The sequence below is a fragment of the Anas acuta genome, chromosome 2 (assembly GCF_963932015.1).
Source record: "Anas acuta chromosome 2, bAnaAcu1.1, whole genome shotgun sequence".
Lineage (NCBI taxonomy): Eukaryota > Metazoa > Chordata > Aves > Anseriformes > Anatidae > Anas > Anas acuta.
The window spans coordinates 105,810,574-105,829,120 of record NC_088980.1 but is presented as its reverse complement, the minus strand read 5'-3'; the positions used below and the strand labels follow the sequence as shown (position 1 = coordinate 105,829,120).

At 44.1% G+C, this 18,547-nt stretch overlaps 1 protein-coding gene across 1 annotated transcript in view; it reads right to left on the bottom strand.

Moving 5' to 3' along the window:
- SMCHD1 (structural maintenance of chromosomes flexible hinge domain containing 1) overlaps nt 1-17,679 on the bottom strand; it is a 76,822-nt gene extending 59,143 nt beyond the window's left edge. The window contains exons 1-3 of the mRNA XM_068671514.1: nt 17,208-17,679; nt 4,308-4,383; nt 3,678-3,839 (exon numbers count right to left, since the gene is read on the bottom strand). Of these exons, the coding sequence (XP_068527615.1) occupies nt 3,678-3,839; nt 4,308-4,383; nt 17,208-17,438 (469 nt within the window). The 5' untranslated portion in view covers nt 17,439-17,679. The remainder of the gene's footprint in view (nt 1-3,677; nt 3,840-4,307; nt 4,384-17,207) is intronic.
- Nucleotides 17,680-18,547: the final 868 nt, after the last annotated feature.

The following is an 18,547-nucleotide window of genomic DNA, read 5'->3' as shown; positions in this document are numbered from 1 at the left end:
TTGTTATTTCTCTTGTAATCTATTCATATATGCAAAACACACAGCTTAAAACAACAAATGACTTCAGAATCCAAAGATGAGACTGGAAGAAGAAACAGAGAACATTGCCAGTAACAGAAAGAATTCTGATGAGTGAAATTAGCAGAAAAGTTAGATAACCTAAAATAAGATGCTAACCATCTACCTCTGGGCGGCTTCAGTATCCATAACAGGAACCTCCCAATACACCACAGCGCATGTCACTGAAATATGACACGAGGTAGCAGGTATGATGTTGCAATGTTTCATTTTCTGAAGAACAATCAAGTCCTGTTCAGCATTAAGATCTATCACCCTGACACGAACACATGGTATCTGCTAGCTTCATACAAGCTAACATCATCTGCTTGCTTGAATCTGCTTCTTCTTATTCTCCAAAGGAACAGTCCCACTGTTGACAACACTTTGACAACCCAAAACTCGGAGTTGGAACTAGTGAGGGACATGAAAAGCAATGAGAAGGGCTTCTGCAGGTATGTTGCTAGCAAAAGGAAAGCTACAGTAAGCATGGATCTGCTGATCTATGTGGCAAGGGAACCAAGGACAACAGGCACTGAAAGGGCTGAGGTACTTAATATGCTTTCCTGCCCCACCCTCATCCCTTGATCTTCACTTGCAAGGTTTGCCCCGAGCTCTACCAGATGCCTAAACTTACTAGCAGAATGTGTGGGGAAAAAATCATCTCCCCCAATACACGAAGACACGGGGAGCTCACATAAGCTCATGCATGCAAAGGACACTACGGAAGCTGTTTGATGCCATTGCAAGGCCACTCTCTACCACCTTTGGTGACTGTTTAGTGGTGACAGCAGAAAAGCAATTATCTTCTTCATGAAGGGCAGAAAGGATGTAGGGAGCTACATCCCTGACCTGTCACCACGAAAGTATCACAGGTCCTTGCAGAAGACATTTCCAGGCACGTGAAAAGTGACACAGAAACAGCCAGAGTGGCTTTACCAAAGATGAATCATGCCCAACCAACCTGATTGTCTGCTATGAGATGACTGGCTCTGTGGACAAAGGAAAAGCAGTGACGTTTTATAGCTTGACTTTAGAATGGTCTCTGATGTGGTATCTCACAGTAATCTTATAGACAAATTGCTAGACAGATGAACATAATAGGTGAGTTAAAAATTGGCTGGGCCAACAAACTCAGAAGGTTGCAATTAGCAGCACGAAGTTCCAACCAGCAGCCAGTTACTAGTGCTGTCCCACAGGAAACAAAAATAGGGTCAGTAACACAGTCTCTGTGCTCTCAGGAAGTTAGTTCATGGCCAAAACCAAATTTGGGGAAGTGGTGAATATAATGGAAGGCAGGGCTACAATGCAGAAGGACCTTGACGGAAGTCTCAAGAAGTTCAACAAAGGCAAATCCTAAGTCCTGCACTAGGGATACATTAAGCCCATGCAGCAGTACACACTGGGAAGAAGCACACTTGCTCTAAAGCAGCTTTACAGGAAAGTATCAGGATTAGCATCACGTTGAATATAAGTCAACAGTGTGCTCCTGTGGCTAAAAGAATGCTGACAGCATGTAGAGCTATATTAACCACTGTAAGCCAGCCCATTAAATGGGAAGTGATGCTTCCTCTCTATTCAGTGCTTGTTGGACTGAATTTCAGGCCTTCTCTGAAAGACACTAAAATACTGAATTGAGTCCAGAAGAGACCTCCAGATGATCAGAGGACTTGAGCACAGGATGTACAAGTAGAGGCTGAGGGAACTGAGATCATTCAGACTTAGAAGAAGGGTAAGGAAGACCTTACTGTTCTTTTTGTGTTAGGAGGGTACAGAGATGAAGCCAAACTCTTCTCAGAGGTGTACAGTGACTGAACAGGAAACAATGGACAAAAGCTGGAACGCGGAAAATTCACTAGACATAGACACACACACACACATATATATATATATGTATATAATAATCATAGCAATGGGAAAGTATTAGAACATGCTGCCCCAACAGGCTGTGAATGTCTCTCACGGAAACATTCAAATCTTCAGTGGGCTCATCCAGACACCTCATCTGATTAACTCTGCTTTGAGCAGGTGTGATGATATGACCCCTAGAAAACCTTTCTGACTTAAATTATTCTAGGATACCACAAACCAGTTTCACATCTCCAAGACTTCCCAACGTTTCCTTGAAAAACCCTTGGATGGCCACTGCAGGTAATGATTACCATACACAGATTGCAATTTTCAACACCATCAGTTTCAACCATCAGTTCGGTGTCACGAAGAAATGAAGTAGTAGTCTACTTTTACAAAAGCCTTGAGCTTAACCTTAAGGGCAGAAGCATCAAGTTCAGTTTAAGAAGTTATACACAGACAAGAAATGCTCAGGCTACTTTGTACTGTTGTACCTGGGTTTTATTTTGTTTAAAAAAGTACAAACAAGATCCTTAATTAAGTAGAACAGAACGTGCATGCCTAGAAAAAAGAACTCCTGTGATCCATAATTGGTACAGAAAATGTGAACAAGAATTGATGCTTTATGGTCTCTCCCCTGGCAGACAAAGTAGAGTTTAACAATGAAAAAAAGTCACATCTCTTTGTATAGATTGAAGTAGTTAACATTTCATATCACATGCAATTAAGCTGGGGGCTCAAAACTACGAACTATTACAAATGTTAAAAATTTACATGGTTCAAAAGGTAACTGGACATATTTACGGAAAAGAGAAGTTTACAGGCATGAACTCAAAAGTGTCCAAATTACATTTTTTGCATCTCTGCCTTTCTGTTCTCATATTACTTCTCAGATCTCTGATAACGGCAGCTAGTGGGAACAAAACCAAGAACTAGGAAGGCACTGAACCAAAACAGTGTCTTTTCGTGAGCAGGGAGGGGGACCAGTGAATGAATAGGAAAAGAGTGAGGGGGCAAAAAGAGAATGTTACTTTAAAAAATGCAATTGCTATTTATAGACACTGATGAGATTTTTTTTTTGGAAACAAAAATCTGCGGAAATGGTTTAATGTTTGCATCTTGATGTTTGCATTTTTCCAGACAATTTTGAGACTGCTGTACCTAAGACCTACATACTTCAAAAGCAGTTGTAACTCCAGATATCTTTTTCAGAGAAACCATGAATATTTTTTTCAATAAAATAATACAAAATGCTAGTTATGCATTTAAAATATGAGTTAGATAAAAACTAAAGCATCTCTCTCTCCCACTCCTCCCCCCATATTTGAAGTAAATTTTACCAATGAGAGCAAGCATTAAGTTCTGTAGAACTACAGACAGAACACCAGGCAAAAGACTGTGGTAGCTCATAAAAAAAATGGTCATCAGATTCAAACACAAATCTATTTTAAGTACAACAGACAAAATACTGATAATAAAAATGATGATCTGTCCTAATGGCATGTGCAAGATCATCATCAAGACTCATGTCTAAAATACTCAAACTTCTTACACATATATTTTGGAAGGTATTTCTGTAAAAATGGCCATGAAAGAATCCAGACAGAGTCACGTTTCAAAGAACCATTTGTGTAAACACCATAATTAAGTTTCCTTTTACAGCTATGGAAACTATATTTTCTGCCAGCTGCAACTACAAGTTACATTATTCATAACCATTACATTCATACAAACATCAGTTATGTAAGATTATTTTGGCAAATACTTACGCAAAGGATTTTGCCCTTCACTGGCATAATATTCATACATTCCACTTTTGACAAGTGTATCATAGTGGGGCAGGAAGTCAATTCGCTCCTTTGTTGCTGTAAGTAGCATTTGATCAACTGACTGTAGTAGATATAAAGTAACTCCATCCTGAACAAGATCATCTGCAATAAAGATGAAATATAAAGTATACTGAAGAGCGTTCACTGCACTCATCAGCTTCTAAGAAACAATACATGTTTAGCCTCAAGTATTCTCTATATTTGCTTAGGCTCTGACTACTCAGCCTCCTGGCACAACACCTAATTTAAAATCTTTCCACATTCCCAAGCTTAATAATGTGATAATAATAATTCTCTGGTAGGAGCTATTTATGAGCCGTTTTTCCTATTATTTACAGATTTGTGATGGAAGTACAAAAATATCTTTTATAGTTGTAAACATACTATCAGTTGTTAAAAACTTTTCAATTTTGTGAAACTCAATGTTGTAACAAATCTTGACAAACTTACAGAATTTTTAATTTCCAGTTAATTGTTGCATGTAATAGGGTTAAAAAAAAAAAGCATCATGTGATCTTTACAGTCAATATAAGAGACAGCTGTATTTATTTTGCCTTCTAAGATACTTACTGAAGTTGTCTTCTGTAATTTCTTTCCTGTTTGTTGTGGTGATAACAAAGTTTTCATCAGAAGCTATGCCAAACGCCTACAAAATTAGAGGTCATTTAGTTACGGTAAGAAACTACTCCATGAAGTGTTCTGATAAATGGAAAAAAAAAAAAAACCAAAACACAACAACAACAACAAAAAACCAACAGTGTTCTTTCTATTCGCTTTGGCACAAATTACTAAAAAGCGACCAGGTATTTCTCCCAGAAGCAGAAAAAACTAATTCCAGGACATAACTTTGTTTGCTTTCTCAACTTAGCTGAAGTGGTTTGCCTTCTTACTTAAAATAACATTGTAGGGAACAACAGGAATTTAAGAAGGAGGAACCGTCTTACAGGTAATCACCTCGGAGGCTGAATAACGAGACTAACAGTTCTACCTCAGACTGCACAACTTGAACAGTAATGAACTAGGTGACCCATATTTAATTATGCTTGAAGGCATTAAACCAAACATGCTGAAATACTTGTTTTCCAATTATATCATGAAATATTAACATGAAATATTAAGGTTGCTTTTAATAACTCTTTATCGTTAAAACACTTGAGTATATTCTTCAAAACCTAAATCATTTGCCCCCTGCTCTTTCCAACTTTTGAATGCTTCTGCAGCTCTGGACTTTCTATCCTGCTTTCTACATACATGCCTCTACGTATATGTCTCTACACACCCTGATCTCTGCACCCTGGCATCCAACGTTAATATCTGTTTCTGAAAATAACATATCAGGTATCTGTATTTTTTTTTACTGCCTCTCCAAATCTTTGAGACTCCAGGTCTGATGAAAGCCAACTCTGGTCATGTTTAACTCCATCAAACCTTTTAAGCCTGTGGTCATGATTCCAACAGGTCCTCTCTTAGCCAGATCTCTCCCTGAAGCTCTTGCACTACACGTAGCAACCTGCTCTGATCATTTCCCGTATCTCTTTCTTTCTATCCCTAGTGCTAAAACTCTCAAAAATATTTTTAAACCACCACTTAAGGTTTCATCAGAGAAGTCTGCTTCTTATCTTCCAATTACTTTCACCCTGGTTGCTACCACGTTAAAGATACAGCTGGCATCCATTAGCAAAATACCTCAACAACAAATTATCACATTTCTCATAGCACTTGGTACAAGTGAAACTAATGGACATGACATGAAGTGATTGACGTTCAAACTCAAAAAATATAATAATTATTCTAGGCTCTTAACGGTTATGTGAAAGTCACTTCAACTTAACCTCTCACAGTGCACAGATTTCCATATGGCAAAGCCATGCAGGAAAATAATGCTCAGAACAAGGAGAAGATGGGCAGAGGCCAATGGGGTGAGGTTCAACATGGCCAAGTGCCGGTCCTGAACTTTGGCCACAGCAACCCCATGCAGCACTACAAGTGTGGGGCAGAGTGGATGGAAAGTGTTTCAGAGGGAAAGGATCTGTGGTTGTTGGGTGATGCTTGCCTGAACGTGAGCCAGCAGTGTGCCCAGGTGGCCAAGAAGGCCAACGGCATCCTGGATTCTATCAGGAGTAGTGCAGCCAGCAGGAGCAGGGAGGTGATTGTCCCCCTGTACTCGGCTCTGGAGAGGCCGCATCTTGAGTGCTGTGTTCAGCTTTGGGCCCCTCACTGCAAGAAGGACATTGAGGTGCTAGAATGTGTCCAGAGAAGGGCGATGAAGCTGGTGAAGGGCCTGGAGCACAGGTCCTGTGAGGAGCAGCTGAGGGAACTGAGGGTGTTTAGTCTGGGGAAGAGGAGGCTCAGGAGACCTCACTGCTCTCTACAACCACCTGAAAGGAAGCTGTGGGGAGCTGGGGGTCAGCCTCTTCTCACAGATAACTGGTGGTAGGTCTAGAGCGAATGGTCTCCAGTTGTGCCAGGGGAGGTTCAGGCTGGAAACGAGGAGACATTTCTCCTCAAAAAGAGCAGTCAGGCGTTGGCATGGGTTGCCCAGGGAGGTGGTGGAGTCACCGTCCCTGGGGGTGTTCAAGGAAAGGTTGGTTTAGGGACATGGTTTAGTGGGTGACATTGGTGGTAGGGGGATGGTTGGACGAGGTGATCTTGGAGTTTTTTTTTTTTTTTTTTTTTTTTTTAAATCTTAGTGATTCTGTGATTCTATTAAATAAGCAATTAAAAATACTAACATCCTACCACGCTCTTGGAGGTTAACAGTGAATAACTGGACTGGAGAGCTTCGAATCTGAGAGCACAGATAAGCATATTTTCCTTCCAGATATAACAGCTTCCCTGTTTTCTCTACACTCCCCTCCCCCCCAAATTTTCTTCTACTTTCAAAACCTTTTGAAGTGTCCAAGATTTATCTGAAGTGTAAGAAAGCAGGGTTGAGGTAGTCCTTGCACAAGACATGAGCCTGCTGTCTGAGTAGGGGCAGCCTTCTCCTTTCTGTGCTCTCACTCACTGCATGACTGGATCTCAATGGAGCTGATGTAACTGCAGGCTCGTAGGCAGCTCCACACCTGCATTTCCTGGCTGAGCCCAGCATTACTCCATGTACTGGAGGCAGCTCCTTTCTGCGTAATTCTGGTTGTCCTTTGGAGATAAATTACTAGGCAGGTTCACAGATCAAGTTCAGTGGTCTTAACTGCAGACAACCTGTTGTTGTTACCCACATAGCAATGTAAGACGCTTTGTAAACTGTGGCCAACTTATCAAAGTTCCGTTTGACAGCTTCACTTGCTTCCTCCTTCCCTCCACCTGATAATCTCAGTTCTCCCTATCTCTGCCCAGGGTGCTGGTAGCAGTGAGGGAGCTCAATGCGTATCCCATTATGTGGATGCAGCCTCCAGGAGGATGAGCTGGTCATTCCTGGAAAAAAGATTAACTTTCTGGGTAATTTACTTCAACAGTTGATTTTGTCAGCTGGTGTTCTGTCATGTTTAGTCTTTCAGTAAGACTCCAGCATGTACAAGAGATTGTATCTTTTGATGACTTGCTATCAAGTTCAGATTTCACTGCTAAGCCCTTTTCAGCCTGGCATTATGTCTTTTTTCAAATAAGCACAAATAATGCACCTAATTCCTGACTTCAGAAGATTCATATGACAACCTAACGCACATTCAGATTATACATTTGATTATCCTTCTACAAATTTTCCAGATGCACAACCATAATCTAGCTTTTTGTCTAAAGTATTTATGTTGTTGTACAACACATTTAACACGAGCCAGCACTGTGCCCTCACAGCTAAGCTAGCTAACAGTGCCCTAGGCTGCATTAGGCAGAGCATTGCCAACAGGGTGAGTGAGGTGATCCTTCCCCTCTGCTATCTGCTGGTGAGGCCACATGTGGAGTGCTGGATCCAGTGCTGGGCTGCCCAGTACAAAAGAGACATAAACACACTGGGGAGAGACCAGTGAAGGACCATGACAATGATGAAGGGGCTGGAGCATTCCTCGTGTGGGTAGAGGCTGAGAGAGCTGGGGCTGGAAAAGAGGAGGCCTGGGGGGTTCTTATCAACATCTATAAATACCCGGAGGGAGTGAGACAGGGAACAAGATAAAGGATGTTGATTCTGTAGGTCTTAGCTAGCACATTGTATGTTAACGACCCCAAAGACAAGGGAGTAAAGGAGTGTATGAATAGTGGAACCAGCAAGAACTGGCTTGATTGCTGAAGTCTGTCAAAGAAAGGAAATATCAGAAGCTTAGCAGCAAGGAAGACTTCTGGCCTTCAAAAGACCACCAGAGTACGCCCGACAACCACACAAGGACTCCAGTATGCATGCGAATAGGGAAGGGAATCTACGTTAATGAGTCTTTGGAGACCTGATGAATATGCAAGAGACAGAAATGAAATTAATATGTATTTATGCTGCTAATATAAGCACACTGCCTGTAACCCCTGGTGTGTGTTAGGCAGAGCGATCCCACACATACCCAGCACCGTAATAAAGAAGAGCTGCTTACTAACTTTGGTTACTGAGTTTTCACTGCATCAGGAGGGAGCAAAGAGGACAGGGCGCGGCTATTTTCAGTGGTGCATAGCATCAGTACAAGAGGCAATGGACACAAACTGAAGCACCGTAGGTTTCTTCTGAACATCAGGCAACACGTTTTTCATTGCGAGGGTGACTAAGCACTGGTGCAGCTTGCCCAGGTGTGGTTGACATTTCCCTCCTTGGAGATATCTAAACACCACCTGGACACATCCCACGCAACCCGCTTTGGGTGGCCCTGCTAGCGCAGGGGTTGGACCGGGTGACCTCCAGAGGTCCAGCCAACCTCAACTATTCCGTGATTCCGTCAACAACATCTTGAAGAGTACAACAGCATCACTACACTCAGAAGCGTCCCTGTGCATTCACAGCAAAAACATGCTTGGATGCTATGTCAAGAGGTAAGCAAAATGTTTTTTTGGATACAAGAAAAAATAAATCATTTGGGAAAGACCACAACAAGCTGGAAATTAACAATCCGAAAGAAAAAAAAAAAGAATGTATGTTCTCTAAAAAAAGGGGTGCATTGTGAAAAGACAAGGGCTCCTACATGATTGGTTACATAGGATCACTACATGCAAATGTAAAAACTGCAGTGTTACAAAGATGCACAGCTACATCCATAAAAAAGAGACACCAGAAAAATAAAAAGCACAGAAGATGGCAATGAACCGGACTCTGAATAGGCTAGGAAAACAACTACAGCTTGTTTTCTTTGTACTCCTAAGAGCCATTTACATTGTTTGCTGAGTCACAGATGATAATTACACTTAGAGGAGCACTGCCTGTGTTTTGAAGGGTTTTGTTCCCAGAGGGCCATGGCGAGTGACCAGTGAAAGAGAAGGCCATGAACTGCCCTGAGTGACTGCCAGATGAAACCAATGAGGACAACTCACCGCACACCAAAATTTCAACCACTTGGAGGAGCATATGATGCTTCTGCTCAATCTTAATGGGGAAGAAATGGAGAAGACACATGAGAAGCAACAGAGGAGACATAGAGCAGGAGACATCACCAGTGGGTGCTACAGACAACGTTGAAAGGAGGTGCACCAAGCCAGAGCAGCAATAACCTGAAAAGTGCAGTGGCCTGTGGAGGAGCTATGTCAGAGCAGGGAGTTTCCCATCTACCCTCCCACCCCCACGGGTCTGTGGCTTGTGCCAGAGCAGAAGAAAACCAGTAAGGAGCCCGGAGGAGTGGCACAGAGAAACCCTTAAGCACAAGGCTCCACCTCATGCCTCACCAAAGGAGCTGACAAGCAAAGTTTATGCTGGGAATCAGGGAAGGGAAATATAGGGCAGAAAGGGAGCTTGGCGAAGGGGGAGGAAAGGTGTTTCCCTATGTGTTTGTCTGATTGCCCTTCAGCAAAGAACAATCAAAGGTTTCTGTTAATTGGAAATAAGTTAAACTAAGAAAAATTTCCTGCACTGAGCCTGTTTTGCCTAGCTCAAGAACCCAGGTACTGCACCTATGAAATGGTACATAAGCAAAAAAGCTGTCTTTACTCTAACGAAAGAAACATATTCTTTATAAACTGAAGGCTCAGCCTGAAGCGCTGCCTGTGTTTCATGGTAACTAAAGTTAATGGCTCTCAGTTTGTTGGTGGACGTGTACGACATGAGATGAATATCAGGCTAGAAAGTAAGAGTTTGAAACAGCCAGATGAAGAATGCCAGACATCCGAGAAGCTTTCAGCAGAGCAGTTTATAGCTAAGATATGTGCAAGTGTCAATGAACTGTGATCTTTCTAACTCTTAAATCTCAATCAAGAATCAAGGTTCAATTTAACCTGTGATTGATGACTTTCTTTATATACTAAAAACACACAAGAAGCCAACAAAAAACAGAAGCTCACAGATTGCAGACACCTTATCGGCAGCTAAAACTCCTTTAATCAGGTTTCACTTTCATTTTTATTCCCTTGTATATAATCACACAGGCACCCAAAGCAAATTTTCCTATTTGATCTGAACATGCACTGTGAGTCTTACCTGGCTGCTAAGCCAACTGCAACACTTAGCATGAAGTCAACACAGATCTTGCCTCTAGATTTACCATTTGCTTTGGAAAAGATGTTCAGCAACCAAATTCCCAACTTTGTGTGCATATCACCATGGCTTGGAATAACGCGGATGGACTTGAAGTGTTAAGTGAAGAAGAAATAACACACAGTAGGTTAAGAATCACCGGTCTGCTTCTAGTGATCCTCCGGTATTTTACCTAACACTGCAAAGTATAAAATAATCATTGACGGGGTCAACTTTTCAAACTGAAGGAAGGGAACATTCTCACTGACTCACTAGAGAGCAGATCTGCAAAAAGGGGTCTGGGGGTGCTGGTGGCAGCAGCTCAGCATGAGCCAGCAGCGTACCCTGGCAGCCCAGAAAGCAAAATGCATTTTGGGGAGCATTAAACACAGGATGGCCCCGTGGCTCTCTGCAACTTCTTGGGGAATGATGGCCTCGCGGCCTAGCGATGTAGCCAGGGACTAACACAGACTTAACAGCCATGCAGTCATCTTCCATAAAACGGCAACTAGCCTAGAAATAATTTTCTGGCTACCAGGATCAGATTGGAGGTGCAAACCTCTTAATGGGAACCTGAACTGCTTCAGTTAATTGTACCAAAACCCAGCATGGGCATTTTCAGTGCTGTCCTCTGTAGCTACTAATTTTCTCAGAAAATACCTACACACCTCAGCTACATAATATAAATAAACACGGCTTTACTTTGAGTATTACACATTGATGCAGGAGTTTTTTTGCTGCAACTTGTTCAGGAATTTTAAAATAAAACAAAAGCCTAAATGCCACATCCAAGCTCTGTGAGCTTGTAATTGCATGCAAAGTTGCAGGTTGGCTGAATTGGCTGAATGTTCGGTGTTACCTGCCAACTTATCACCTGAAAGATGGACACTTAGCAGTCAGCTATCCTGCTTTATGCCCCATTAAGAAGACTTATCAGTCCAAATTGAAAGAGATCTGTTAGACCAACAAATGAAAGAAACTACAAGACACATTTAAGGGAAAAAAAATGTATTCTCAAGTCACAGATTTTCAAACCAAGAACTGTTTTTCAGTTGTGCTTACTGGATCTTTGTATCACATCTCTCCATTATTCATATAACTGAATAAGATTAAGGTCATTCATATAAAATAGCAAATAAATAAGATTAAATATATTAATTGGAGACTAATGTCTTGCTGGAAGTAATTGAGAACAACTGCATACAACAGCATCTAAGTGCATTAATCCGATAAACTTTTCTAGTCTGCTGTTGAGTCACCCAGTTGGTCTCTAAAGATGATGATGAACTGCTGAGGATCTGATAGCAAGGACCTAATACTGAGCAGTCATGGTAGCAGAGCAAATGAGCAGAGCAAGCTCATTTGGATGTAATTAATGTTATCACAGAAACATAAAACATCTTTGTATATCAACAGAAAAGGGTTCCAAAGGTCTCTAGAAAAGGAGTTGCATTCAAAACAGAAGTTATCTGTAAGCATTTCTCAGAGCTCAGTTGTACATGACAGAAATACAGGATTACTCAGTAGCCCCTGGGCAGATGGTCACTACAGACAGCCTACTTACAAAACAGAGCACTGAGCATTAGCGTTCTGAAACATTCTTTATTGACAAACACTTCAGCCTAAAGAGCAAATTGCACAAGATAAAAGAGCAGAACATGAAGTGCCTTGCCCTCTCTGTAGTGGTTGTGGGTTTCTCTACTTTCAGAAGCTACTGATGTAAGTATTTACAAAAAGATACTTCAACAGAAACATTAAGAACATCACTACGTAGAACAAAATTCAATAATAAAAGATGCTTTACTTGAAGATGCCACATTAAAACAGTATCACACCTATAACAGAAAAGGACAGAAAAAAAACACAAAACACAACAAACAAACAGAAGGGAGCTGCATGACAGAAGCTCTCTAACGAAGCTGCATACAGAGATCTAAGAAATCTTTTCCAGAACAGTGAGTTAACCTACACAGTCTTGCAAGGCCTAACAAGATGAAAGATCAAGACCCTAAAACTTATACAAGAAACATGCTGCCATTAGCGAACTTGTTAAAAGCTTGCGCAATTATAGTAACTCTCAGCAGAAATTCACAAGCACAAATAACAAAGTTATCTGCCAAAGTTAACATCAACTCCATGCAGCTTCCACCATGAAACTGAATTGTATGGCATCACTTGATAAAAGTAACAAGGATTCAGAAGCCACTCTTCAGAAGCAAAATACTTTGTGACATCCAGGAAGTTGCCCCTGGATAGCTCATGCTCAAGGAATGCAGACACCATGCATCTGAGTATCACCACTGTTCAAATTTGAGCATGAACTTAAAAACCACGCAGCCGTACAAATACGTTTAATAATTGGTATTACGTTATTAAATAGCACTGCAAGTGCACAGAGGTATGCAAACTGTATCCTCTTCCTTCTGAAATGTCAGTAACAAAAGCGAAGGTGCTACACACAAGCATTTCAGTGAAGCCTGAAACACAGTATGGCAGGTTTGGGAAAAAAAAATCTCAATATTGTTGGGTCTTACATGTGCCCTACATTTTGTGTATGTATGGCATGTTTTAACATTATCTATTTTAGTTCCTGATCACATCATCTTGAAAAGTGAGTGACCGAATATAGGTTTTATAATACAAAAATATAATCATTGCAAGAGGGATTGATTTCATTATTCAGAATGGAAGTACTTGCATTGAGCAAATTACTGGGACAGTAGCTTAGCAAGGTATTAAAACAGCTCTTAAAAGGATTTAAGAGTTACCCTCTGGTGATAAACAGCTTAAGGTGCTAATACTTGTTCATTGATCACAAGTAATGTCATTAAACGTTACTTATTAGGCATTGGCAAGCAAATATTCAAAAAAAAAAAAAAATTACACTTATTTCCTGAGTTCCTACTACAGCTGTGTTTCTCTCTCAACACTCCCTTCCAATGAACACCCTTTTTGCCTCTTAGCATAGTGATGCACTGGAATTTATTATGGAGGACTGGAAAAAGAATCTTTTTAAGCAGTTGGTAGAATGGAAGGACTCAATGGGAAAGATACAATGGAAAGCTCAACAAAACATTTAAAGTAAAACATTTTTGGCTTATAAGTATGTTTGAAATTTCAAGCATACACTTAAATTACAAATCTTTACTTTCTATACACACATACTTTTCTTCAAACCATGTGGCCACAATGATGAGAAGTGTCAAAATTAAACGAGTCCATTTTATATTTATATAGTAACACTGAATTCAGTACCAAAGGCACCCTTCAGACTCATTTCAAATATCCCTTTATATGTTACAACACTTCTCTGCAGTTTTCAACACAGGGATCTTTCTGCTTAAAAAGCAGTGTGCCCTCTACAAGCACCTGGAAGGATTCCTACTAGTTCAGCATCAAACTGAGGTGTTCCAACTTCACGGCGTACTTGGCAACTTAAGCCACGGAATTTGGGATTAGCTGCTTATCTCCATTCCCCTCACTGCAAGCAATCACCTTCCAATTAAACTCTAAACATCAAGAGCAAACAGTGCCATAGACCTGATAAAAGACTGAAAGGTGTGCAAGCAATTTCGCTCCCACAAAGAGATAAAACTCCCTATTTATTTCACTTATTCATCTCAAAACTTCATGGTTCTGGGGACTGAAGTTACATGAATGCTCCACCTATGCTCTACAGTGCACAAATGGAAGAATCAAACTAACAGATCATTTAAGAGGATACTGCTTTAGGATCACTGCAAGCAAGAATAATGAAGACTAAATATGCTCCAGCCTCTTTTATATATAGTTTTATGATCTCTCTCCTCTCCTCCTCAGAAAGGAAAGGCTAATTTATAACCATCTAATGCCACATCTAACCACGCTGCCATGCATGCTGTTAGGGGACAGTTCCAAAAGTCCTTAGGTGACAAGTATCTACTTCAAAACCAAAACAAACAGAAGTTTCAAAACAGAAATACACCTTAATAATAAAAAGAGAACAGAGAAAATGAATCAGCTCCTAAACCCACCTCTCACTTGCTGAACCACCTGTCTCAACTATCCCTTAATTTTTTACACCAACAGGAATGCACTAACTTTATGTCAGCATAAGGAATCATAAAACCATTTTGGTTGGAAAAGTCCTCTAACATCATCTGGTCCAACCTTGAACCTAGCACCACCAAGCCCCCCATTAAACCACGTCACTAAGCTCCACATCTACACGTTTTCTGAAGACCTTTCAGGGATGGTGACTCAGCCACTTCCCTTGGTAGCCTGTTCCAATACTCTGCAACCTTCTCAGTGAAGAAATCCCTCCTAATACCCAACCTAAACCTGCCTGTGCAACTTAAGGCCATTTCCTTATCTTATCACTTCATGCTTGGGAGAAGAGCCCAACCCTCACCTCCCTATAGCCTCCTTTGAAGTAATTGTTGAGGGGATATTGTTTCCCCTGAGCCCCAGGCTAAGCAGCCCCAGCTCCCTCTGCCACTCCTTCTAAGACTTATTCTCTAGACCCCTCACCAACTTCATTGGCAGTCTTTGGACACACTCCAGCAGCTCCATGTCCTTCTTGTAGTGAGGGGCCCAAAACTGAACACAGTACTCGAGGTGCAGCCTCACCAGAGCTCAGTACCGAGGGACAGTCACTTCCCTATCTCTGCTGTAAAAAGATTAAAGTGTAAGTCTCAAGAAGCAGCAGCCTGAGACCATGCCTTCAAGTACTCAGATATTTTCAGCTTGCAATCAGCTTTAAACATTATTTTCCAAGATACACATCCTCCTTTAACTCTTATGTGTTCAGGTATATCTAAAGTAACTCTCCTGCCATAAGATGATGCTCAGAGCAAAAACAGTTCCAACAGCTGAACACACACCCAGCACCTTTGCCAGACACTGCCATCCTCACAGCTAGCTGGCAGATAGAAAAATGCATGCCCACCCCAGCTGTGACAGCAGAATAACTCAGTTGTGTGACAAACTGCCAATGAAAGTAGATCTAAAGCCAAGCATGTACTGAGGCTGAGCCTCCAGACAGGATAACCGTGGAAATAAACACTGTTGGATACACTGTGTTTGCCTCATCTTTCACTCAGATGGTGTCTAATAGCTTTAATTGGAGAAAAGTGAAGATGACATTCCGCTTCATCTTATCTAAACAATTCAAAGCTTGCTTATCAAAAAGTTTTTTTCCCCTGAACTTTCACTTCCCTGAAAGGCTTTCAGCACTATAAAGCGGGGAAAGTCTGTCTCGATCCCGTAAATCCATTCATCATCTTTCTCCTGAAAGTAGTTAGTTCCAACTTTCGGGATGCCAGGAATTCTGCCTTTTGCAGGATGATGCTTGGCCAACTGCAGTGTACAAAACTGCGAGAGGCACTGAGATGCCAGAACGCTCTTCCAAAAGCCCAACAAGAAAACCTCTACACTGTCAGCGTGCCACACAACAGACGCCAAACTTCCCAAACCCACCAAGCCTGACAGTTTTTGCTGTACCAGTATTTACTGGACATGTCAAACAATCTACCTTGAGAAACTGACATGCATTCAGAATCAGATGTTCCACAAGATAATGAAAGCTCTGAGCTGTAAAGTGTGACCTCGCTGAAATTAGCTGTGATGGAGGCATCTCTGGCTGAATTCGCAGACAACACATTATTACAGATGCCCTTTCCCTGAGGGAATGATCATTCAAGGTTCTTGCTGCACAGGTTTTTAACAGCATGGACTCTATTATTCTAAAGACTTCGCACCCCAAAACAAGACTTAACACCTCAAAACAAGACTTAACACCTCAAAACAAGACTTAACTCTACCAGGAGTAGTGAGAATGTTTTGGGTGTTGACATGCTAAGAACTTAGAGTTGAAATTCCCACTTTAAGTGTCACCAAATCCAAAAACATCAAGTTCTGCTTTGCAGGGACGAACTTCTCAAGCGCTGTGTTGGAGCGGTCTGCCTTGTAGCAGGAAAGCCCTGATATCAACACGTTTTTGAGATCAGAAAACCCAGGATGGCACATGCTGATGGTTTATTGCTAAATAAACCTTTAAATAGGCCCAAACCTGTGAACCACTGTACACAGAAGAGGCATGGAAACAGAAGTTGCTGGAGCACGCTGCAGAGACGAGAAGCAGCAAAGCAGGGCGGCCAGCAGGACAGCTCGGTAATGTGCCATCCTGAACACTGATGGGAGAGAGCTGTGCAAGGGAGAGGCAGGCGTGTGTGAGGCACTCCTGCCCACCCTGGTAGCTCAAAACCCCCATCCCAGAACAAAAGTATCACCGTGAACACTGCCCAGACGGAGGGCAAAGTAAATGATGCTCTGCAAAAACACACAGCCTGGAGAACGGCGTGGAAATTCAACTGGGCAAAGCAACCAAAAGCGAATGTTTGGTGAGAACGAGTTCACGCAAAGCTCACGATGCGCACCACGAGTTAAAGGATATAAGATAAAGAGATAAAGGCGGTTGATAAGTTCGTGCTCTCCACAAGCGAGCAGCCGGAAAGTGACAGAAAAGAAGGGGTCGCTGTTTTAAAGTCGCAAACTAAGCGCTGCGAAACTTCCACCTGACAGCGCCCGGAAGCCCCAGCGGGCCGCCACCGAAAGCGAGAGGCGCCGAGGGGGCCGAGCGGGGCTCCGGAGGCCCGGCCCCACCTCCCGGCAAACACCTTGGACAGCACAGGGCCGGCCGCTCCCTGCCCACACGGGGGAGCTGCGGGGCCGCCGCCGCCGCCGCCCTCCCTCAGCGCCCCGCCAGGGGGCCCGTGAGGGGAGGGGGGGGGGGAGCTGCACCCGACGCCCCTCATCGCCCCTCAGCCCCCCGCAGCCCGTGAGGCGCGACCGTTGGCGGCCGTTGGGGCTCCCCTCACACACACGCACCCCCCCCCCAACCCGCTTTCCCGTCCCCGCACCTGGCAGACGGCGGCGCGGAAGGCTCGGTAGCTGTCCCTGCCGCAGCTCAGCACCTTCTCCTCCGGGTCCGCCTGCTCCCGCCGCCGGTCGAAGAGGAAGACGCTGCGCTCCCCGCCGCCTCCTCCTCCTCCTCCTCCTCCTCCTCCGCTATTGCTGCTGCTGCTGTTGCTGCTGCTGCGGGACGGAGCCGGCTTGCGGGAGCCGCGGCCGCCCCCCGCCGTCGCTGCCATGTTGGGAAGGCCGAGAGGCGGAAAGCGGCCCGCGACGATGGCGGCGGCGGCGGCTGCAGCAGCGCCGCCCGGAGGGGAGTGGGGTGAGGTGGGAGGGGGGGCGCTGGCCCGCGAGCTCCCCCGCCTGGCGCCGCGCTGCCGCCGGGCGGAAGGAGCGCGGCCGGGAAGCGAAAGCGTCCCGCGGCCTCGCAGCGAGCCCGGCTTCCGGCACGGCGGCGGCGGGGCGGGGCGGGGGCAGAGCCGCGGCTTCCGCCGCCCGCCCGGCCGGGTGCGCAGGCGCGGTGGGCGCCGCCGCCGCGTGCTGGACGCGCGCGCAGAGGGCGTTGAGGCGCCGTTGGCGGCTGAGGGGTGGGGGGGGAGCGGCTGCGCACATCGAGCGGCGTGTTGTTGGTGTTGTTGTTGTTCTTTCACAGTGTCCGTATTTGTCATTGTTTCACACAATCTAAACCGTTAAAATTGGAAGAGACCTCCAAGATATCTACTCCAACGATCCCCCTACCACCGATGTCACCCACCAAACCATGTCCCCAAGCACCGCGTCCAGCCTCTCCTTGAACACCCCCAGGGACGGTGACTCCACCGCCTCCCTGGGCAACCCGTCCCAGTGCCTGGCTGCTCCTTCTGAGGAGAAATGGCTCCTCATTTCCAACCTGAACCTCCCCTGGCACAACTTGAGGCCATTCCCTCTAGCCCTACCACCAGTTACCTGTGAGAAGAGACCAAGCCCCGGCTCCCCACAGCTTCCTTCCATGTAGTTGCAGAGAGCAGTGAGGTCTCCCCTGAGCCTCCTCTTCCCCAGACCAAACACCCCCAGCTCCCTCAGCCACTCCTCGTAGACTTGTTCTCCAGGCCCCTCACCAGCTTCATCGCCCTTCTCTGGACACGCTCCAAGGCCTCGGTGTCCTTGTAGCGAGGGGCCCAAAGCTGAACACAGCACTCAAGGCGCAGCCTCACCAGAGCAGAGTACAGGGGGACAATCACCTCCCTGCTCCTGCTGGCTGCACTACTCCTGATAGAAGCCAGGATGGTGTTGGCCTTCTTGGCCACCTGGTCACACTGCTGGCTCATGTTCACGTGAGCATCACCCAATAACCCTAAATCCTTTCCCT